This window comes from Cyprinus carpio, chromosome A7, assembly GCF_018340385.1.
Source record: "Cyprinus carpio isolate SPL01 chromosome A7, ASM1834038v1, whole genome shotgun sequence".
Classification (NCBI taxonomy): Eukaryota; Metazoa; Chordata; class Actinopteri; order Cypriniformes; family Cyprinidae; genus Cyprinus; species Cyprinus carpio.
In genome coordinates, this window is record NC_056578.1 from 17,953,566 (window position 1) to 17,977,848 (window position 24,283).

Sequence of the window (24,283 nt, forward strand, 5' to 3'; positions counted from 1 at the left end):
GTTTCCAACACTCATAATAAATCAGAATATTAGAATGATTTCTAAATGATAATGTGATAGACTGGATGTTACATGTGACACTGAAGGCTGGAGTAATGATGCTGAAAATTCAGCTTTGCATCACAGGAATAAATTATTTTTTTAAAGTATATTAAAATAGAAAACTATTATTTTAAGTTGTAATAATATTTCACAATATTACTGTTTTTTTTCTGTAGTTTTGATCAAATAAATGCAGGCTTGATGAGCAGAAGAGACTTCTTTCAAAAACATTAAAATTAGTAATGTTTCCAAACTTTTGGTCTGTACTGTATATATATATATATATAGAGAGAGAGAGAGAGAGAGAGAGAGAGAGAGAGAGAGAGAGAGAGAGAGAGTCTTGTTTTTAGAAAAAACTCAAAATTCTTAAATCAAGATACATTTATTTTAGAAGGAATGTGACATGAAAAAAATTAAGGAAAATGATGCAAGATACTTGTTTTATGGGGAGGAAAAATTAGTCAAGAATAATCTCAATTAGATAAGAAAAATAATGTTGCGTTTTACTTGGCAATGTTAGATTATTTTTGGTGTTTTATACGGCCTGTTGGTTTAGCAGCATCTCCCAGGGGATAAGATACTTGTTTTCTGGGAAAAAAAATTGAGTCAAGAAAAATCTCGGCTGGGATAAGTAATATAATCTTGTTTTTCTTTTGAATTATTTTCTAAATCATGAAAATAGTCTTTGAATGGCTTGTGAGCCTAACATATCTATGGTTTATCAGATAAAATATGAATATAATTAGTCATTTTTAAAAATTTGTCTCAATCTATCAATGTTCTGAGCTGTGTAGTTCATAAGTGCTGTAAATAAAAGACTGACAACTTTATAAAGTAAACAAGATATTTGGAATGAGGTTATGACAGTACTGTCTAAAACCAATTATACAGCTGCCACAGCAATTTGATGGAACCTATAGTCCCCATGGAAAATTCTTCTAAAGGGTTTCAGGTTAAAGGAGGCACAAGAATGGACACATAAAAGAGTTACCTAACTTTATTAATTTCATTATTTTAAAACTAATATAAATCCCATGGAATATCATCCTGGGGCCATTAAGTCTATGAATGCATGGACGCCTGCCATTAAGTACTGCAGTCCAACACTCCATTCAAAATTATTACAGTTTTTCCTCAAAATTCGGCAATCAGAGTGGAAACACACACCTCAGCACACTCTCATTCTCACAGCACTCCTGTCTTTTGTCTCTCATGTGCAAGTATATGCAAGTTTGCTAGTTGAGATTAATATTAGTGTTAGGATTTCACAGCAGCAAAAGAAAAAAGAAAGAGAGAGAGAGAGAGAGAGGGGAAAAAAGGGGGAAACAGTTTGCTGCACAGTTTCAGAACAAATGTGTTAATGACAATATCTGAGAAGGAATAAGCAGCTAACAAGATTCACTTTCTAGGTTATTGAGAGAGCTACATGAAGGCTAGGAGACCCTGATGAAACAATAAATATCAGTTTCCCAGCTGTTTCTTCAGCCCCGTCATCCTCACAGAACCAACTCGACATATGGATCTCGTCTGAGAAATTACACTCTCAATTGCTCAATCAAAAATCCAACTTCATTATATTATAAAAACAACAATCAGAATACAGAGAGGTGACATTCAACTTTTTTTTTTTCTTTCTCTTCTCTTTGAAAATACATTAGGTGAAGTGCGATACATGTGACGTCAGATTGAGGTGCTGAGAGGGAACACAACCATGTGAACGTTCAAAGAGGTGAAGTGTGCAGTTGGTTCTCATCAGGCCTGGAGCTGAATTAATTTCAGTTGCATCAGTTCAGGACCTAATGCATATAAATGTAAAATGAAATGTACAAGATGCATTTCAATATGCTTTTTAAATTAACTTCCCGAATTGAGTTAGCCCTGGTAATGAGCCGAAATGAAACAGAATGGACTCCAGCTCAGGTTCCCGTGTTGAGAGTGAGTTGGTGTGAGGGTGAACACTGTTACAGCAGCTGATCTCTTAACCATGATCTTGTTTCCTTATTAAGGAATGTCTTGACTGATGAATGTTTTGACACTTAAAAAATCTATTTCGGATCACATTGTCTAAAACATAAAACTAATCAATATACGGATCAATAAATTGAGTCCTGCAATGTTTTAAAATGGAGGTTGACATTCTAGTCCAGTAAAGCAAGGCATCAGGTATGTAAAAATGCTTCTTTACTAGAGCAGCAATCCTTGCCTGCAAGTTCTCAGGCCTTATGAGGCCTATTTCATTATATGTGCAAAGAAATGCATTGCAAGGAACCATGCAAAAATAAAATACAATGACACTTATGAAACGAAAGCTACATAAACCCTTTATAAATACAATTCAAAACCCTTGATGATGTTGTTTCTAGCTGTACTGTTACTACATGATAGCTGGCACGCTAGGCTCGATTTTTTTTTTTTTTTTTGTGTGTGGATTGTTGTTTTTCTTTTTCCCATAGTTGCGCAGGTATTTCATGCCATCTTTGGTTGAATGCGTTGCTGACAAAAAGAAAAGAAAAAGAAAAAAAAAAGACATGTCCAACAAAAGGGTTGCAAGAAAAATAGCATCAACTCTCTGACGATAACTGAGCCTCGATGTCCACTCTGCAGATGGGGCATTTCTTGTTAGTGAGGAGCCATTGGTCTACACACAGTTGATGGAAGAGGTGCATACATGGAAGGCGCCTGCAAAAAAACAAATAAATAACAGTGGCAATTAATCAAGTAATATTCTACATAATGCGATCAGACTTGTAATATTAGCTGAATGGTTAAAAACAGACTGAACAATATATAGTAGCAAAGAACATAGCACAGAATAATCCACATGTTCCAGCACAAGAGGGCAGCATAGAACATAGAGAAAGTATTCATGACTGAATATAAACTGGAGAGTGCCACACATACATGTGTGTGTGTGTATGTATGTGTGTGTGTGTGTGTGTGTGTGTGTGTGTGTGTGTGTGTGTGTGTGTGTGTGTGTGTGTGTGTGTGTGTATGTGTGTATGTATGTATGTATATGTATATATATATATATATATATATATATATATATATATATATATAATTATTATTCAGTTTCAGTTCAGTTTAACTTTAATGTCAGACTCGAGGTTCACTATTAGACATACAACCTCAAGATTTTTTTATTTGTCACATACATGTTTATATGGAGAGCTTATGACCAGCAGTGAAATGTAAGACAACAACCTACAGACTAGATACAATATACATACACTAAATAATAAATAAATACAATAAATACTCTAGCAAATAAAAAGTGCTCTTTGTGAGGAACATCATTCTCTAATACTGCTTTGGAAAAATCAAAAAGCGTTTGAAGCTCACTACAATCTTAAATCCTTAGTGTTGTACATGTTTACCTGACATCCTCCCCTTCCTCCAGTATAGACAGACAGATGGTGCATTTCTCCTCCGTGTCTTCCTCCGCACACTCCTCTTCCTCTTGCTTACCATGCAGCTTTCTCTGTGCACGAGAAAAAAGCATAACAGCCGTTATGAGTAGAATCACTGCATCTAAATTCTTGTAAACTGGTGAGCAATACTAGAACACGCAATAGCTCTTTGAGACTTCTTTCCCCCAAATATATAGTTTATATGAATGTTTTTAATTTGGTATATTTTAATAAGTGCTGTGGTTGATGCTGCAAATACAAAAATAACCACACGAGAGCAGCATAGCATGTTACATAAACATACAGCAACAGTCTATTTTTGTGATTAACAGCATGCTGATCATTTAAACAAAATGCCAAGCAGCAGCAGCAAAACCTAAACCTCAAGACATTACACATTATATATTTTCAACAAAAACAAAAACAAAAAAAACAGACACACACAAAAAAAAAAAACAGACACACATGTTGCCAGTGTGCTCCTCAACTAGATTGACTAGGCCATTGTTGACTATTCCTGCCCCTGTTAACATCTACACAATATATGAGCTAAAACATGTTTTCTCAAACTATTTGTTCACATTTTTTCTCACCGAGTTTGAGGTTGAGTGCATATTTTTCCCAACAGATGCCCATGCTTCAGGTGCTAACTGTTCCTCAGTGTCTCTCTCCTCCACCTTCTGTATTAGGGCGGCAGGGTTTTAGATTACTGTTATTCAGAAATGTAATGCATTCTGTCATCTGCATGGATCCTTTTGCTAAATATCAGTGACATTTCAAATGTCTACACTATGCAGCTTTTGGCAATAAAATGACTGGCTAAGGATTTCTGATGTATCTTATGACACAAAAGATCTGATTATTGTGGCTCCTGGTTATGCTTTTGTATGTGTGTGTCTAACAGGAAGCCCCTGTGTTTTATATCCTCAGAGTTGTAGACTGCCTGTCCATTATCACCAAACTGGACTTTATTTTGAGCACCTCACGTAAAACACTGATGTTTGTAAGTGAATGTGTTCTCACCTTTTTGTATTTGTGTGGGTAGGTGCACCTCTCTATGGTTCCCTGAGAGGCCCCTCGGTTCACAGTCCCCAGTCGCTCTTCTAAATGCAGCAGATCCTGTTAAAACACACTACTGGTTACAAGTGCTTATAAACAGGTCATGTCATGAGTAATTCTTGGGAAAACGAACACAAAACCAGAAGGACGAACAACAACTAATCCCCATTAATAGGAAAGTCTGAGCAGCTGATGGTCTGTGTATCTATCTGAAGAATCCCACAGTTAGAAGCGAGTTAAAGATTTATTTTTATTTTGAACAGAGTGGAGTGTATTGTTCTATGAATCCATCACAATGCAATGCAGGCTTAACAAAGAGGTTGTTATTGAAGGATGGGGGAGTTTAAAATGACACTGGAGACGATAAACTCAGCTTATTAGTGAGCAGATCCAAAAAAGTGCTCTGAGCTTTTCACATGCAAAGGGGAAATTTCTTAAAGTTACAACACACACACACACACAAAAACTTTTATTATTATTACCCTTTTAACAGCTTCTAGTTATATTAAAATAGTTAATCTATTCCAAATAAATATCACATGATTTTATTTTTGTCATGCATTCTTCAGGAAATCACCTTTAGGAAGCAACTTTAGATCACTAATGATTTTAGTTCACATTCCAGTTCTTACCTCATATGTGCGGCCGAAGGTCATTCTGGAGGAGATGTAGCGAATATGTGGATATGTCACCTCAGGCATTGAGCCAGTGTGCTGAAGAAAACAGAGACATCAAATTAGTGATGGCACCAGTCAGGAGAGAAACGGAAAGAAATTAGAGTGCATTTATTTTATCAAAGAACTCCCGTAATTTGAGACCAATATTTAAGAGGGGCATTAGAAATGATTCACACGTATGTGCACGCATGTCACTCCATGTGATTCAAATCTAATTTTAGACTTTCAAATATATCAAATTCAAATTTCACACTTCAAATGTCTAATGAGCTTCCATTATAACTTGCAATGCATTATTCATGCACCCAATACAAATATAACAGATGCTGTGGATACACGCCGCCATTAATCTGTGCCATACCTGAGAGCAAATCTGAGCTTTTTGTTCATGCTAATATATGCATATATTTCAGGTGATGGAGAAGAGTAGGGACTCACCATCAGCTGGATGGGGAAATGGTGCAGTCTGGGTGGAGGATGATAGTGTGGCAGATGCGGGTGCAGGTGTCCTGAAGGGTAGGGAGCTACAGTAACACCAGCCTCGATTCCCAGCTCCCTAAAACAACAGCTTACAATATAATGTTGTTTGAAACACCAACATCATGACTAACAGATCCTGATATTATAGAGATGATTAGTCATGATGTCAATTTGGGACACCATATCTGGCGTCATACGCCACTTTCATTTTCATTTAAAACATAAGTTGCATCATGTGAGCAACTTACATTTTTAAAAGCACATCTGAAGTACGAAAATGTAAGACTCTTCAAGCAACGTTAACCGCAGACATATTTTCTAAATTCTAAATCCAAAACTGATATTGTAAAAATTAACTGGAAATTCAGGAGGGAACCCATGGCTTCTGTGTTGGTGGTGTTCAAACCATCTTAAATATTCATTTATTCTACTTTTTCATGTACTCTACCATGTGGTCCTCTGGTCAGCCTGCCGAGGATGTGATGACATTGTTTGAGGGACGTGAATGTGATGTCCATGACCGTAGTTAGGGTGCATTCGATGGGGATGCGGTGGGGGTCTCTCATGTGCTCGCTAAGGAAGGAGGAATAAACGTTATTACAGAAAAAAAAATTAACATGAACAAAAAACACCTTAATGAAAGAGTTCTTTCTAAATGCATAAGGCTTCAGCTTTGCCATCACAGTCATAATTTACACATTAAAATACATTATCAAAAAAAAAAAAAGTTATTTTAAATTGCAATCATTTCACAATATTACTGTTTTTATTTTATTTCTGAACAAATAAATATTCAGAAATAAAATAAATATGCTGGGTGAGCATAAGAGACTTGTACACAAATGTCACAGTAACTCACGTCGGGTGCTGCATCATTCTGCGTCTCTGAACCTCCATTCTCTGTAGTATGTCATGCTGGTGGAGCCTCTGGACAGGGTTTGGGCCAAGAACGGGCAGGTGGTGTTGCAGCGCCTGGTGTTCAGGGGGAAGATGCTGCGGCAGAGGGGCACTGGAGCCTGGGAGATGATGGGAAGGCAGGGAGGGCGGAGGAGCTGTTGGCACAGAGTGGCCCGGGCCGTGAGAAGGCAGTGGGGTGTGGAAGGGGAGGACGGGGTGAGGGATGACATAGTCCCCCTGTGGAGGAGGCTGTTGAGGGGGAGGGGCATTGCTGTGGGAGTGAGGACAGGAAGAGGAGGACTGGTGGTGTAAGGGGCGTGGAAGAGGGCCGTCTGGAGGAGAAAAGCATAAAAGTTAGTATAAATGAAAGAGATGAATCTCCTTTTCCCGTTCTTTTATTTCTGAATGATACAAATTTTTCATAAAAGTCAAAAACTGCATCATAAACAACTAACTGTGTTGATATTGGCTAATAATTGGGAGGATGGAAAGACTTTCATGGAAACTCTATCAGGGCTGCAGGATGGTCTGGATATTACCCAGGTAAGTGTGATTATCCTGGAGCAGATGAGTTGTACTGTTTGCTAAGGATTTGACAGACAGAAGAGAATGAGGGAGAACGTAAAGGGAAAACAAAGATAAAGAATGGCCGCGAGATACAGGAGATAAATATAGCGAGAGAAAACGGGAGAATGTGCAAACAGGTGTTTGAGTGAGCTGTGAGTGGCAATTACTCCAATAAATTCATGCCCACAAGGGAGCCCAGCCATGCTCATTTATATTCCACACAACACTATTGTGAGCAGAATCGGCAATTAAATGGGACTGCTGGGCACACTACCTGCAGCACTTAACACATTAAACATCAGGTGTTTCATCTAATTACCATAAAGCACAGACGCCATCATCTCAGCATCTTCACAGTCTCACTCACACACACACACAACAAATCAAATTGTATTTTATTGCTTTCTTCTTAGAATATCTAATAAATTTGGGGTGTAATGGTTAATATTTCCCCAGGCATAGGTTATATCATTGTTCTGTGGTCTCCATTTCATTCTGTAAATAATTATTTTATATTAGTCAATTGGTATATTGGTCAACTGATGTTAATAACCATTATTTTAACGTGATTGGCCTTTATTTATCTGATTGCTGTCAGTTTAATTTTTCAGGTAAAATTACCTTACTTTTAAATGAATTAAGCCATATGATTTAGAAAACTGTGAACGTACAGGGAGGATGCATGTAGTGCCTGCAGGACGAGAGCTGAGGAGGCTGGGGTTGAGGCTGGGCCACTATGGCTGAGCTGAATGAGTCGGCCGCAGTCTGCTGGCTGGGTCCAGGTGCAGCCTGGGAAACGTAAGCAGGAGGCCGGGAGGCGGAGCCTGGACAGCAGGGATCGAAGGCTGACGTGCCGTGAAACCCTGTACTGCTGGATCCACTGCTACGCACTGCACTGCTACTGAGATCCACCGGCAGAGTCTGCTGAGACAGAGAGAGAAGCAGGAAGACAGAAACCAGCAGTTAATCTAGTTACAAATACAATGTATTTGAACAAAGAGATCTGTTGCATAAGTATATGGCTGATGAACTAACTTTGAAGAAAATATAAATGGCTGTCAGAGTGTTGTTTGGGGTTGCTAAGGCATTTTATTACATAATAAAATATTATCATCATCATTGTCATCAATAAATACATTTTTATTATTTTACAATATATAAAGTTATTTATATTTTTACTGTTTACATTAAGTCTCCTCACAGGAAAACATGATGCACTGGCGACTGCTTGTATCAGACTAAAGGATATATTGATTGTTTCAATAATTTGAGTTGATCCAATGAAATGTTGATAAAGACAATACATGACAGCTAGCAAAAGCTGATTTTGTTTTTTTGGAGTGCAATATTTGTTTCTTCAGTGAAACTAAATCACTGTCTGAGATTAACTTATTTATAAGCGAAACGTTTTTATGAGTGACTTTTAATGTGGTGGCACTCTATAATACCTGGGAAATAATACGAGATATATGGGAGGCAAGAACGTGACTGTGGTAGTTGAAGAGGATCATTCAAGTTAAGCCCCATATTTAGGTTGACAAGCAGTTGTCATGTGAGAGTGCTGTTTTGCTCCTGCTGCTTCTCACAATTCTGACAACACTGAAATGACGAAAGTTAAGTCTGCAGCAGATTCCACATGTGTCCCTTATCTTGCAGTTGATTTGCTTGTATTTACAGGTCAGCAGTCTTTTTTTAAGTCAACTGCCTGAAGTTTAATACATACGGTTAGGGCTGCATATCTCATACAATAATATCTTTAACACTCTCTTCAATAAAGGCACATATCAGGTCTATATTTTTTTTACAAATGCAACTAGCCAAAGAAATTATATAGATAACAACCAAAACAGTATTAAATGCCTCTTGAAATGAGGACATTCACCCCAAATCTAATCCTTTATACACTCTGATGTATAAAACATGCGTGACAGCACCTCGCTTCGCTCTACACCTCCTGTCTGTGCATATCTGATTACTAGCTAACGGCACTTCCAGCTCATTGCCCCATCATCAAAGGCCAGAGACTTTTCCCAAATGCATTCCACATAGAAACAACTTTGCTTTCATGGTAAAGTGTCATAGTGTCACACGCAACACTTCTCTACGCTGGTAAATAATAGTATTCAGCAGCCAAGACAATTAGTTCAGTGTGAATTATACAACAACACTGAGAGGATGGCCTTAAACAAAATCCCTGATGGAAAAGCTCAGTTCTAGAAAAATATTTTTTTTGCTTTGGATTTTCCTCTTCATCATCAAAACATGAAGGGTGATTTAATATTTCAAGAAGGCAGAATCTTAACTAATTCCAAACAAAAACATATACTGTTAAATACAAACCATGTGTGAAATGAAAAACAGACGGTGCTGTCAACAATACAGACATTATACTTTGAACAGTCCACATATTATTTAGATTTTTTTCTCCTCAATTCATGTAGCAAAAAGGATTTAATTTATACACACAATGAACAAAGAAGCAAAGAAAATGGGTTTCGGTATCAACTGCTACAAGAGCTTATAATATCCACTCCTTTTCCAAGACTGACAATCCGAGGTTCTCAAGAAGCTGTTATGCAGTTATTAAGGTACCTGGTCGTGGTACTGGTTGCTGCTGCTCACCCCTCCACAGGGCGCAGGCATGGCAGTGGGCCTCTCCAGAGGGCAGCTGGACTCTGGGAAGGTTAAGGAAGGAGGGACCGGGGTGGTGTGGTGGTGATGGTGGAAGTGGTGCGAGTGACCATGGGAGTGCTGGGAGCCAGAATGCTGGGGCCCAGACTGCTGTGTCGTCCCAGCCTGCATGCACCCTGAGTGGGTGTGGCCCATGGAGAGGTGCCCTGAAGACGGCCCGCTGCAAGGGGAGTGCTGGGGGCAACAAGATGGTAATCTGGGCATCGCCACACCTCCATTCTCACCAGACAAGATTCTTCTGCGGTCATCTGAATGGGGGACAAAGACATACAATTAAAAAACTATTCAAACATGTCACCAATCGATGTCCCTGTCAATTATTGGATAGCAGTGTCTCTTTACCTTCAGTGGCAGTGGTGCTGGGTCCTGGCACTTCACCGTGGCTCTGAGCAGCCAGCGTGGTATCAGGGGCAGCAGCTGAGCAGCTACTGGAGGGACCAGGGCCCTCCTGTGGCGATTCTGAGGTACAGGCATTATGGGAAGAGGAAGAAGAACTGACAGGCTGTGGGTGTGTGCTGTCAGAAGTGGTTGGCACGACTGAGAGATCTGAAGATGGATCAGCATATACAAAGACAAACACACAAACATAAAAGGTAAAACTTTCTGACTAGTCATGAACAATATATTGGTTATTTGCCGATATCAGAATGTAAATGTAAAGTGTTGGTCAATACTTGATATTTAAATGTGCATATTAATTTTCACAATTTTTGCATTTAGATTAGCTTTGCCATCATGTAATTAAATCAATTTAATAATACTGTTAAATGTAATTTTTATCAAATCTCAAAATCTACACTTCCGTTCAAAATTTTAGGGTCGGTAAGGTTTTTAAATGTTTCCGAAAAACATCTCTTCCGCTCACTGAGACTTCACTTTTTGATCAAAAACACAGAAAAACAGTACTATTGTGAAATATTATTAGAATTTCAAATAACCGTTTTCTATTTTATTTTATTTTAAAATTTTATTTATTCATGTGACTGCAAAGCTGAATTTTCAGCAGCCATTAAAAAATGTAAATGAGTTTTCCTTTGACAAACCTTGCGATTTGGGCGCATATCAAAGATTAATGAGATAACACTACACAGATTTTACTTCCTTCTCCAGAATGGCAGTTTAATTGGTTCCTATAGTAGTTCTCTCCAGTGCTTGAAGTGGAAAAAAACAGAAGCGCCGGTACTCGACACCCCCACCACATTTATTTATTTATTTATATTAAATAAGTACTTTTTAATAATTTACAATTTATGTATAGTGCCACAATCAATCAATAATTAAATAAAAGTTTTCAATACAAATTAGCACAAGTCAAGCTGCGATACCAAACAGGACCACAAGGAGACACCAAAGACCACTAAATCGCATGCCTTTACTACTATACGGATCCATTCAGAATCACTAAATCTCTGACCACCGTATAATCAGTGTTCATTAGAAAACACTCTTGCTTTTAAGCCAAATACATGCTGAAAAGAATAATTTGACTGACATCTGGACGCAAGTCACTATTCTCTCCACAATCGCTGATGAAATCGGCCGTGTTTTCTCTGCATTAGCGCTGATTTAAAATTACTTATTGAATTCGTTAACTGGATCCTTGGACTTTCCAGGAGTTTACCGGTTTAAAATTATGCGATGGCAAAAGCCTGTGTCTTTTCATTTTAAGATATTATTTTGTTATAAAGTACAAATAAGTATATTTGTATCAAATAAGTAATCAGTAATTCATTTTTATTCTACTACTCTGCGCGCCTCCCCTGACATGCTCTCGCACCCCACACACTCGAATTAAATTCATTTACGTGAATGGTCGAGATGAGAGGTGATACCGCGTGGGTAGTGATTTATATAGTGTCCTTTCTAATCATATATGGGATCATATAATCACCCAGACCCTGATGTTTTTACCCTGAGTAGCTGCAACATGTCAGAAGTGCCGGTACGCACAAAAAAGTGCAGGTACTCTAAAGGCTAAAATATAGAAGTGCTGGTCTTCTGGCAAATAATGCTACCTATCAGATTATGCTACCAACACTGTATTTATCCTACTGTAAGGGTAGGTTTAGGGTTGGGGTGGGTGTACATGTTAATAAAGCCTCACACCTTTTTAATATCATGCTGGAAACAAAATCTAATAGGTAGCACTTTTCACTATTGAATTATGCTACCATCTGTTTTAATGGGAGGTTGCAAAATCTGACAGGGTAGTTATGTGTAACAGCCCACTTCAAGCAATGGTTTTCTCTGAATCTTTGGGGCCAGTGGCTGATTGCATAACAGGCGGACTTCATTATGTTGCCTGCAAATGAAATCAGAATTAAACTCAATTACACACAATAAAAGGGATGCTCTTGGTCTCCATCAGTCTGTGGCTGTGAGAAAATGCTGTACAGAGGTGAAGGCTATTTATGCTGCTGTGCATGCTAAAACGATATAGATTAATCATTATTAACGGGGCCTGAACACACAGTCGAGCTGCAATCCACAGCACTGAACACCACTAACCGTATCTACCAGATTCATTCCTCGTCCCCCTCACACACAGAGATACAGCTCAGAGACAGAGAGAGAGGACCGCTCACAGTGAAAGATGAGTAGATCAGATGTGACATCTAATATTTCCCAAACCCACGCAGTGTTGAACTGGGTGATCTAACACTCATTCACTCCTTTATATTCCAGACCTGAAGACCATCGTTACAGCACAGAGTCAGGGAGACGCTCATCAAATACTCATCAAACCTGTTACATTTCAAATAATGGCTGACACACACAAAATAATCTCTCCCTTGATTTCACGGTTCAACAAATGTGGACAGCAGATTGTTTTTAGTTGTTATGGTTATGCAACGCTTTTCTGTTGTTTTTAAAGTTGCGGTTACATCTCGGGTATATCGAGCACTCGAGTTTAGCATGAGAAGAGGTCATGACCAGAACAATATTCAAAAGGCCTTTTCATATTCTGAAATGAGGGGATATTAAATTCCCGTCGAGTTCCTGTTGCTTTCTCCCTTCGAATCCCTTTAGTTGTGCTGCTAAACTGGATGGGTGGAGGTTTTCAGTCCTGAAGCCAGTGTTCATGAAAAACACAAATTCATACACTCCTGTTTCTCTACATCTAAAGCTTTTAAACTTTACATGATAATAATAGAAGTAGCACAAACTGCTAATATAGGAGAATAAATGGGGATGTGGAATGCCTTGGTACTATATTGGTTTTCTGCCGTTATTAGTTAGCTTGTTGCTGTTATCGGTATAGGTCTATATTAGATAATTAATTGTTCATGCTCATGTCCACTACTTTTTTACATTTAAGAATTAAATGATGGCAAAGGTAAAGTTCATCTTTAAAAACACTAATAATTTAATATCACTGTTAAATGTAATCTTTAGCATATTTCAAAATGAATATCCACTTTTCATATTGAAAATGATGTTGTGATGCCTAAATTCACTTGTAGCATTGAAAACAACTAAATGTAGTTTTTAATTTTTAAAATTATTTCACCAAATTAGTATAAAATGTAATATCTTGCATAACATTACAATTACTGGCTTATATGGGCCAGAACTGTACTATTGAGGGATCCATACGGAGCCCCAAACCTGCTGCACATGCTACTGTGCCCACAATTACTGACCATTAAATAACTCAGTTAAAACAAATTAGCATGATTTACCTAAAATGAGTGAACGAATTAGTAAAATGTGGCCACAAGTTACTTAAAACAGGGAACTAATTAATCAAACATGGCCACCCATTAATAAGCCATGGGACCCAATTTAATTAGTAGCCGCTTTATATCTATATTCTTCACATATGTCATGTGGGGGGGTCTGTCCATCCCTGTGTGTAAATGAATAGCAAAGGTCTCCTCACCGTCCTCGTCCACGGTGAGGTCCACTACCTCTCCAGCACTCTGTCTGAGTGGCTGGATGACGGTAGACAGGCGATGACGGCCACGTCCCTCCTGAGCTCGGCTCTGGGAACAGCTGGGACCCCAGTGCATCCTGCCATGGCTTCCCACAGAGCGCAGCCTGCACAACACACAGATGACAGCTTACATTAACATAACTGTAAAACTAATTGAAATCAATGCCAAACCTAAATGATCAACTGATCGGACGTGGTAATGACTAGGGACGCACAATATAGATTTTTGCCAATATCAGATATGACAATATTTTTAAAATCATTTTTGCCAATAGCTGATGCTGATACAGATATACATTTCCTTTTGTTTTGAAACCAGACCAATTCTCTCCTGTGCAGAAATTATAATTAATTTTTTTTTAACTTTGTTTAGTTGAGCAAAAACTTATTTGTTAGAACTAATAAACATTATTAAAGTTCTTTGAAAATAACCATAAAAAAATCTCTCTGCAGTTTTTTTAAGAGAATAATTTTACATACTAATCAATAGATCTGTATATATTAAATTAATTTACAAGTGTCATGTTTGTGATTTTTATTCATGTAAACTTCTGACCTTCTAATAAAAACAGACTACTAGATTACTGCTTTATTTATTCAGAAACAAAAGTATCTTAAGGTGCTTTCACACTTGGGTCAATTGCTTGGTCTGAACCAGAGTTCAATTGATGGATTCATTGTTATTCTCAATTAAAAAGCACAACAATGATAAAACAATAAGATACAATGACAAACTACAAAACGTTTATTAACAAAAACGAATAAGATGAGGCATGGCAAAAAAAAAAAAATATATATATATATATATTTTTTTATTTATTATGCAATTAACAGAAGCAAAAAAGGCCTATAAATATATTAATAATAATACATAAAAAAAACCCTTGCTACGTGTACTGCGTTAGGCTAACTGAGAATTGTTAAAGCACTTGCATATCATTGCACTTCTGTTGACTTTGCTTTCATTGTCCTCAATTGTTAGTCGCTTTGGATACAAGCGCCTGCTGAATTACTAAATGTAAATGTCACTGTAAATGCATGGCATACACCACATGCTGTATTATATGCCAACTAATAAATTACAGAACATTTAACAAACTAGGAATCAAATAAAAAAAAATTAAAATAAAAGAGCCTCCATGGCGTAACGTGAGGTACACAGCAAAGATAACAAGCTTTTCAAAATGAAAACAAAAAGACAAGTAAATCTAAACTTACTGTCGGTGACAGTGCTTGCATGTTTGTTTTTTTAACCCCACAAGAATACTAATGTTCACTTTCTCTGGTTTAAGAAGCCGTCTGTGCAGTTCAAACGAGTAGCGCGGTTTCGTTATGCTTTCAGTTTCGTTAAGGCAAAAGTTTGCTTCAAGAATGACCACACTGCTAACGTGATCTTATCGTTACCACACCCTGAGCACATGTGAGCTATTCGTTTTATTGGCAAGGCATATCGGCATATTTTTTTTAAAATCGACGAATGCTGATGTTTACATTTTAAGACTTTATCGCCCGATTCTGGCAGCATCCCGATAACATTGTGCATCCCTAGTAATGACTGGTAAAAGTGGTCGATTGAGGACAGAGCAAATGTGCTGCAGAGGCAGACCTGTGTTTGTGGTCTGGATTTTGCTGTTTCCAGCATGGAAATTAAAGCTGCAACTTTAGCAGCTACTGGAATGATCGTCTGGAACGTAAATAAGAGCCAGCTGACATGACAGCTAGAGCTCTTCACACACACATTATAAACCTATGAGAATATATATCACACTAGTGCCTGAAGAGCATAACATGCATGTATTTCACACATATACACAGAACCATGACTAGTGGTAATCCACAAAACGGAAAAAACAACAACTTTCACACCCTAACATAAAACAACCAACGCAATCAACAGATAAACAAAAAGCTCAACCACCACCAAAAACCATGACCTGTCATGTGATCTAAGAGCTTTGAGAAGAATGCATCTGTAAAAACTTAATTTCATTAGAAGAAATTCAGGAAAAAATAAAGAAACTGAACATGAAAGCTATTTTGACTGGCGATTCTGACTTACATGCCTCTGATTGGTCATTGCTTTCACACATTCAACAAATATATGTGATTTGCTACAATGCTCAGCGCTGCAAAAACACATTGTAAACTGAAACCTTTGACGCTCTCCACAGACACTCACACAAATACGGGAACATACGAGAGCATTTGAAAGCAGCCGTCTGTCAGCAGGTCGGTATTCTGTACTACCGGTACTGTGGAAAGGCTGGTATAGTTACATTTTCAAAAATTGAAGTACTGACTTGGTACCGAAAAACTGGTACTTATAACGACACTAGTGTAGAGCTTAGTTTTGTCTGGAGAGTTTAAACATGGCAGTTTTCCAAAATCCCAAATAAATAATTCTGGAATTCTGGAATCACTCTTGGAATTCTAGCCCTCTGTGAGGATTTGATTCCATAGGAACGGCACAGTGGCCCCAGCTGCCGTAAAGCAGAGTGTGCCTGGGAATAGAGTTGTTCTCCAGGCTGGGATTTAGTGGCCCCAAGCCCCTGTGTCTGGAGAGCAGGGAAGCCCCCTGCCTCCCAACCCAACACTGGTGAGCCCGTTAACCACAGATTGCATCATTAAAACATCAAAACAAAATGATTACCAACAGGCTTGGAGGGCTAAGGGATTCTCTGGAGACCAGGGGAGTGACTCCAGAACAACCAGTTTCCTCGTGAACTTCTCAGTGAGTGCGTTTACATGCGCATCTTAACACACATTATGCTTAATAAATCAACCATATGTAGGTCATGTAAACACTTTAAACAGTGTTCTTTATATCAGGTTAAGACAGTTTAAGTACGATCAGTTCGGCGCACATAGATTTCGGCCCATTACCCCAATTTCCTTCTGCTTGCAAACACCTTTTCCGATGTTTTGTTGGCTTCAACGTGTGTAAGTCTACTGATGTACTGACATACCTAGTCATGTCAACTTCACATTTTCACATTTGAATAACAGACTGCCTGTGTGTACAACAGAATACTAAACTAGATTTGTTATTTTGTTGTTGATTTAAAAACATTTAGGGGAGCAGATCAGATTGAATGGTGTGCTCTCAGTTTCACTTTTCAGAGCAAAAAGGACTGACTATTACAGAAAGCATCCTAAGGTGTCCTTCAGAACATCTGTACTCAAAGGACAAATAAAACAAACACACAATAAACAAATTACTAATTCTATGTCACTATAAACAGTCAAACGCACAATTCCTGCTTCTTTAATTTACCCCTAGGATCAACAAAAGTACATCCAAATTGCATTCATTTAAAAAAAATCCATAAAATGAAAACAATACATAAATGGGGGAAGGGGAAGGGAAAGTTATAATCTCAAAACTGAAACATACAGAAGCAAACCATCCTAACAATGGAAGGACTCCTAGGAATAGAACTCTGGAAATGATGAATATCTTAATTCATCAAACATTTGCCACAGCAAAATCTCTTCACATGGTAAAATGACTATAAAGCAGCTGTTTAATACATATGGCTTTACTGTTGTGTGTAGTGTTTATTAGCAGTAAAATTAATGAACAACTCTCCCACTAAGTAATATCATTTATTAGCCTGACTGTAATTGGTTTACAACTGCCAAGCAATTTGATGCATTAATATAGAACTCAACTGATGTGTGATCCCATGTGAAAATACATGTTATTTCACAGAAGATTGAATCAAGGCTCATCCAATTACATTTTAGAGACATAACTATGTAAGATAAAATAAAATAAAATAAAATAAAACATAAAAAACACTACATAAATACAAACAAATTAACTGTATATACTAAATACTACATACAATAAATACTACAAAAAAGAAAACTCTACACCTAAAAACATGCCCAAAATACCCAAGACCCCAAGTTCTTGAGGAAACTATGAGTATCGAATCAGACGTGAGTGCTGGGGAATACCTGAGGCTGTGTGTGACACTGCTCTTTAATAGGCAGAATCACAGGCAAAGCCAGAGAAATCACCTGAGACCTGCCTCTAATTACCCACAAGCAGGCCTGGGATTATTTTATAAATTACACCATCGTGGCATTTTAAGTCTATGGTTGGGATGGGCTCTGTAAACACAGGAACTGACAGGGTGGTAACTGGGAGGGGAGAGGAGGTAGGATTATTTTGGAATTTGAGGAATTTGAGGTCTTTGTCCACAGTGCCTTGTTAGCAAACATATTATTGGAATTCTTCTTCCTGTACGTCTCACACAAGTTTACAGTAAGCGGGATCAACACAAGCCTGTTCCTGGAGCCGGTGTAAAGGTCAGATGAGGGACCCTGTGCAGAATTGGAAAGGATGTCTTGACATTTTTTCATTGGATTCCCTTAATAGCCAGCCATTTCTTTAAGCAAAACAACAGAACAGAAGTCTATGCAAGATGTGTCAAATGCCTGTGTGTGTGGGAAGACGTCTGCCGAGTTTTGCAAGCTTCTGCATTTAAAGACAGTCTGCTGTTGTGAGATGGGGGAGGGGTGAAACGGAGTCGCTTCAGCGGCTCACCAGCCAAGCAAGTGACCATATACAACCACCATACAGATGCATCTCAATAAATTAGAATGTTGTGGAAAAGTTCATTTATTTCAGTAATTCAAGTCAAATTGTGAAACTCGTGTATTAAATAAATTCAATGCACACAGACTGAAGTAGTTTAAATCTTTGGTTCTTTTAATTGTGATGATTTTGGCTCAGATTTAACAAAAACCCACCAATTCACTCTCTCAACAAATTTAGAATATGGTGACATACCAATCAGCTAATCAACTCAAAACACCTGCAAAGGTTTCCTGAGCCTTCAAAATGGTCTCTCAGTTTGGTTCACTAGGCTACAAAATCATGGGGAAGACTGCTGATCTGACAGAAGACAATCATTGACAATCATTGACACCCTTCACAAGGAGGGTAAGCCACAAACATTCATTGCCAAAGAAGCTGGCTGTTCACAGAGTGCTGTATCCAAGCATGTTAACAAAGTTGAGTGGAAGAAAAAGTGTGGAAGAAAAAGATGCACAAGCAACCGAGAGAACCGCAGCCTTATGAGGATTGTCCAGCAAAATCGATTCAAGAATTTGAGTGAACTTCACAAGGAATGGACTGAGGCTGGGGTCAAGGCATCAGGAGCCACCACACACAGACATTTCAAGGAATTTGGTTACAGTTGTCGTATTCCTCTTGTTAAGCCACTCCTGAGGCGTCTTACCTGGGCTAAGAGAAGAAGAACTGGACTGTTGCCCAGTGGTCCAAAGTCCTCTTTTCCAGATGAGAGCAAGTTTTGTATTTCATTTGGAAACCAAGGTCCTAGAGTCTGGAGGAAGGGTGGAGAAGCTCATAGCCCAAGTTGCTTGAAGTCCAGTGTTAAGTTTCCACAGTATGTGATTATTTGGGGTGCAATGTCATCTGCTGGTGTTGGTCCATTGTGTTTTTTGAAAACCAAAGCATCACTGCACCCGTTTACCAAGAAATTTTGGAGCACTTCATGTTTCCGTCTGCTGACCAGCTTTTTGAAGATGCTGATTTCATTTTCCAGCAGGATTTGGCACCTGCCCACACTGCCAAAAGCACCAAAAGTTGGTTAAATGACCATGGTGTTGGTGTGCTTTTTTTTTTTTTTTTTTTTATTCATTTTTTTAAAAGAAGTTATAGTTATAGTTTTATGTGTTACTCTATCTTTTTTTTTTTTTTTTTTTTTTTTATTTATAACAGTTTTATATGAACATAAAATAAGTCTCACAAAATGTATACAAAAAAATATATACTTTACACAAAAAAAAAAAAAAAAAAACGACGACCGAGACCCCCACGAACAGGCACCAGATACATTGAGAAATATACACCTTAAACAAAGACATACCTAATCAAATACATACAAAACATTAAAGATTAAAGATGGAGTGAAGGAATAAAACAATAAAACAATGAGCAATCAATTCAACCCTTAAAAAGATACCTAAGGAAGGGGCCCCAGATTTTATCAAATTTTTTAGAAGCATCAATCTTGGAAAAACGAATCCTTTCGAGCTTGAGGGCGGCAACCATCTCCGCCAACCATTTATGAAAACTGGGCGGTAAAGTGGACTTCCAATCCATCAAAATCACCCTTTTCGCTACCACCATACCAAACATAAGAGACAATTGCTGAGAATGTGTTAATGCTAATGTAGGGTCAATGGTGTTGGTGTGCTTGACTGGCCAGCAAACTCACCAGACCTGAACCCCAGAGAGAATCTATGGGCTATTATCAAGAGGAAAATGAGAAACAAGAGACCAAAAAATGCAGATGAGCTGAAGGCCACTTTCAAAGAAACCTTGGCTTCCATACCACCTCAGCAGTGCCACAAACTGATCACCTCCATGCCTCGCCGAATTGAGGCAGTAATTAAAGCAAAAGGAGCCCCTAGCAAGTATTGAGTACATGTACAGTAAATGAACATACTTTCCTTTTTTCACTAAAAAGGTTTTTTTTTTTGGTCTTATGAAGTATTCTAATTTGTTGAGATAGTGAATTGGTGGGTTTTTGTTAAATGTGAGCCAAAATCATCACAATTAAAAGAACCAAAGACTTAAATTACTTCAGTCTGTGTGCACTGAATTTATTTAATACACAAGTTTCACAATTTGAGTTGAATTACTGAAATAAATGAACTTTTCCACGACGACATTCTAATTCATTGAGATGTACCTGTATAGCATCTCCCTTTTCCAGTGCTACAGAAACACTTTTAGACAAGACGACGACAACATCATTTGAATCAGTCTTCTGATAAAATATATTACTCAAACATACAGATTTGTCTCCAATACTGCTTTAAGCAGATGTCTGCCACAGCTGCTTGTGCATATTGTGGGTTCCATTAAATCCAATCTCCCCTCCTCTGAATTGATAGTCCATCTATCTATATAATTTCTTATACTCATGCTTTTCCTCGTCAGTCTCCTCCATGTGCACTATAAACAAAGGATCTTGGATGCGTGAAAGAGCTTCATTGCTCATCCAGCTGACCTTAGACACCCAGAGCCCCTCCTCCAGTTGAGAAACACTCTCAGCATTCTGCTGCATGCCCAGGCACCTCATGGAGATGGGAAAGATTAAATGAGACCACTCTCGCTACATAACACACATCTAGTTCCCGGAAATGCTTTCCATTGCAATGAGTTTAGACTAGAGAAAGGGAGGAATGAGGAGAGGAAAGCAAAACAAGAGGGAGGCCGAGAGAGATCATATGGGTGAAGATGAAAAAGAAGAGGGTGAGAGAGGAAAAAAAAATACTAGGAAGTCAAATAAACCCTGTTGCCCTACAGTGTGAAGGGCTCTGAAGAAAGTCATGTTTCACATCTAGGGCCCTATGAAATCCATTTAATTTTTTCCAAATAGGTCAATTTAAGGATGCTCTGATATTACAATTCTGATGGATACTTACAGGTTGAATAATTATGTTCAAGTTAGACTGTAACTGAAAAATGGCCAAAATTAAAATTCTACACTATATTGTCTAAATAAATAAAACAATAAAGCAGTTAAAACTAAAGTCAATCATTTTAAATGCTAAAAGTAAATTTAGCCATCACTTATATTATACAATGTTAATGTGTGTAATATAATATAATATAATATAATATAATATAATATAATATAATATAATATAATATAATATAATAAGTCAACAGGTACCAGAATGGAAGAAAAAGTGCCCTCCTAGGCTAATTTGCTGTTGCCAGTGTTTCCCATACATTGATTTATTTGTGGTGGCCCGTCATAATATCATACCTGACCATCAGCGGGACAGGACAACCAATGTGAGAACTATCTTTATACTGCACTATATGCCTAGACACCTTTATAAATGTTACAAGATGAAAAAACCTTTGTTGCTAAAGTCACTTTTCAACTCACTGTTGTAGTTATTTGAGAGGTAGCACTCAAATCACTACTGTACAAACACATGCAAAACCACTTTATCACTGTATCTGCATTGCTAACTATACCTATACACCCTGCTTAAATGAGCATTCACTAAAAGACCCACATTTTCCTCTGACCTTGGCCACGTGATGTTTTCCTAAGCTGTAAAGCCTCTCCTCCCTCCCCCTTCACTGAAGTCCAATCCAAACCACAGCAGACACACGGCCTGCAGATCAGCATTCAGTCACAAACACACAAGCCCACATTCTTGCACACTATCTCTCCCTCTCATCCTCACTCTCCACACTAAAGCCATATAACGCAGGACCAAATGATTTCAGCGGCATTCCTATGCTGTTGTTTGAAGAGGGATAATAGTCCTCATGACCTTTAAGAAAATAAATGAGGGAGCTGATTTTACTGATGCAGAGAAAACAATGTGCAAGTGGATGAGGGGATACCTAATTAAACACACACATACAAAAAAAAAACCTATATAACTGCTCTCTATATAGCTGGCCAATCTAACCACAGACAGCAAAAATCACCAAGCAAGACAGTCTTCGAGCTTCGCTGATGGGATGTGATTCTAGACCCAAACACAAGCACATGGCCGCCAGGCAGGGAACAGAAATGACACACAGCCCTCCTCAGCTGTAGGGACAGAGCAGAGGGAGCACTGGTATACTTTGTCGTGTGATTTTACCAGTAAAGAACATGAGTCACATGAGTCTCACACTGTAATTGTGTGTATTCTCCCACTTAAGTTGCTTCTATTTTAGAACACTTGATGATTATCTAATCAATTAACAAAATATGCATTAAAGTGACAATAAAAAAAAGAACTGAAATCCTGTATGTTTCTGATTAGTTCATGCTTCTGTCGGCTGCATGAACATATCAGTTTGCTTTCTCACGTCACTTGCTTTAAATATGCAGTTTCGTTGGCTAACAAATGCATAGAAGAGACTAGCTGGATATAAACTAACACAAGTAGATGGTAACAGTCGTGACATCGAACATTTGGGTCTGATTTTTGTGTCACATTTTTTCAACCGCTTGAGGTACCACTAAAGTTTGCATCCTCTCAGCCTTGTAGGAAAACATACTGCTCTTCCTTCTATTCTAATGCAGCATCTAGTCGACAAATTAATTGCTTTAATACTTTTTCAGTTGACACTGTGTACTGTAGTGTATTGTATACACACCATTTTGTTATCTGTTTTAAAGCCGCATCTGAATATCCTGCTCCGTGCAGCGCGCATCCTCACATGTCAAAACAAACAGCACGAGGCGACAGTGATTCTAGAGTGACTCTGTGTATGCGTATATGTATGTATGTATGTATGCATATATATATTTATTCCATGGTCAGTCTGAATACTGGATTCTGATTGGCTGGCAGATATGCAGTAAAAACATTTAATGCACAGGTAGTTCCAAGTAAGTTTAATCACCATTTTATATTAATGCACAATAACCAACACGCATCACTCACACACACACACAAACAGAGAGAGAGAGAGGGGTTAGAGATCGCTGAGCGCTGCACACACACACACAACTTGTCAACGCTTCCCCATGATTTTCATTAATAAAATAGCCTAGATACTAGATCGCTACATTATACTCCTCAGCAACGAGGTGGTAAAATCGCTGTTCTTGAAGTAATTGTTTGTAGAGAGAGACGCGCAGACGCAGAACACAAGTATCTCATATCTCTCGGTCTCTCTCAAACAATCGATCGATAATCAATTGAAATACATGCTATAATTCATGTATTTCAATACATGAATTATAGCACTATTTCATCTCTGTGTATGATTTGAAGCAGGCAGAATGCTAGCGCTAATGTGCCGTAACTGAAAAAATAACTGTAATTTTTACCCATTCGGTCAAATATTGTGCTGCAAAGAGCAATATAAGATTTGACTTGTCTATAACTCCGCTTTGCATCGGGCAGTTCTTTGCCTCCACGTCGTGCATTTAAAATCCTTTAATGCATGGTTAGCCATTGATTATCCCTTACATAAATTACTATAAGATTATAATAAGATTATCCCTTACAACACACACACACACACACACACACACACACACACACAGTGGATAAAGAAATGAATCACCTCCCTTTAAAAATAATCACATTTTGCTTGCTTTGCAGCCTGAAATGAAGATGAACAGTTTTTGTTTTACCCAGCTGTATTTACTCAGTGCAACTTATTACATCCAAGTGAAAGTTATAACACCAACATGTCAGGAAAAAAAAGAAAAGAAACCAGAACCACTGAGTTGGAAAAAGGATCACCCCCTCCTAAAAATGACTCGCTCCAAACTGGATGAAAGAGCCAGGAGGAAACTGGTTAGAGAGGCTACCAAGAGGCCTACAGCAACTCCGAAGCAGCTGCAGGGATTTAAGACAAAGAGATGTCCTTGTGTTCATGTGACAACAATATCACAAATTTTCAACAAATTTAGCTTGTATGGGAGGGTTGCAAGGAAAAAAGCCGCATGCAGTCACAACTGAGCTTTACCAAAACGCACCTTGAAGATTCTGAGGCATGACAGACT

The 24,283-nt window shown here is 38.2% G+C and overlaps 1 protein-coding gene across 7 annotated transcripts in view; it reads right to left on the reverse strand.

The window, feature by feature from the left end:
* Positions 1–1,023: 1,023 nt before the first annotated feature.
* Positions 1,024–24,283, reverse strand: part of LOC109072837 (E3 ubiquitin-protein ligase Arkadia-like) — a 40,021-nt gene continuing 16,761 nt past the window's right edge. For 4 of the 7 annotated variants that reach the window (XM_042760057.1, XM_042760059.1, XM_042760058.1 and 1 more), the window contains 12 exons: positions 13,707–13,864; positions 10,166–10,369; positions 9,725–10,071; positions 7,804–8,056; positions 6,528–6,897; positions 6,117–6,242; positions 5,627–5,744; positions 5,144–5,224; positions 4,476–4,571; positions 4,046–4,132; positions 3,420–3,523; positions 1,024–2,721 (listed from right to left, as the gene is read on the reverse strand). In XM_042760057.1, the coding sequence (XP_042615991.1) occupies positions 2,604–2,721; positions 3,420–3,523; positions 4,046–4,132; positions 4,476–4,571; positions 5,144–5,224; positions 5,627–5,744; positions 6,117–6,242; positions 6,528–6,897; positions 7,804–8,056; positions 9,725–10,071; positions 10,166–10,369; positions 13,707–13,864 (2,062 nt within the window). In that variant the 3' untranslated portion in view covers positions 1,024–2,603. The remainder of the gene's footprint in view (positions 2,722–3,419; positions 3,524–4,045; positions 4,133–4,475; positions 4,572–5,143; positions 5,225–5,626; positions 5,745–6,116; positions 6,243–6,527; positions 6,898–7,803; positions 8,057–9,724; positions 10,072–10,165; positions 10,370–13,706; positions 13,865–24,283) is intronic. The other 3 variants (XM_042760060.1, XM_042760062.1, XM_042760061.1) reach the window with 3 other exon arrangements.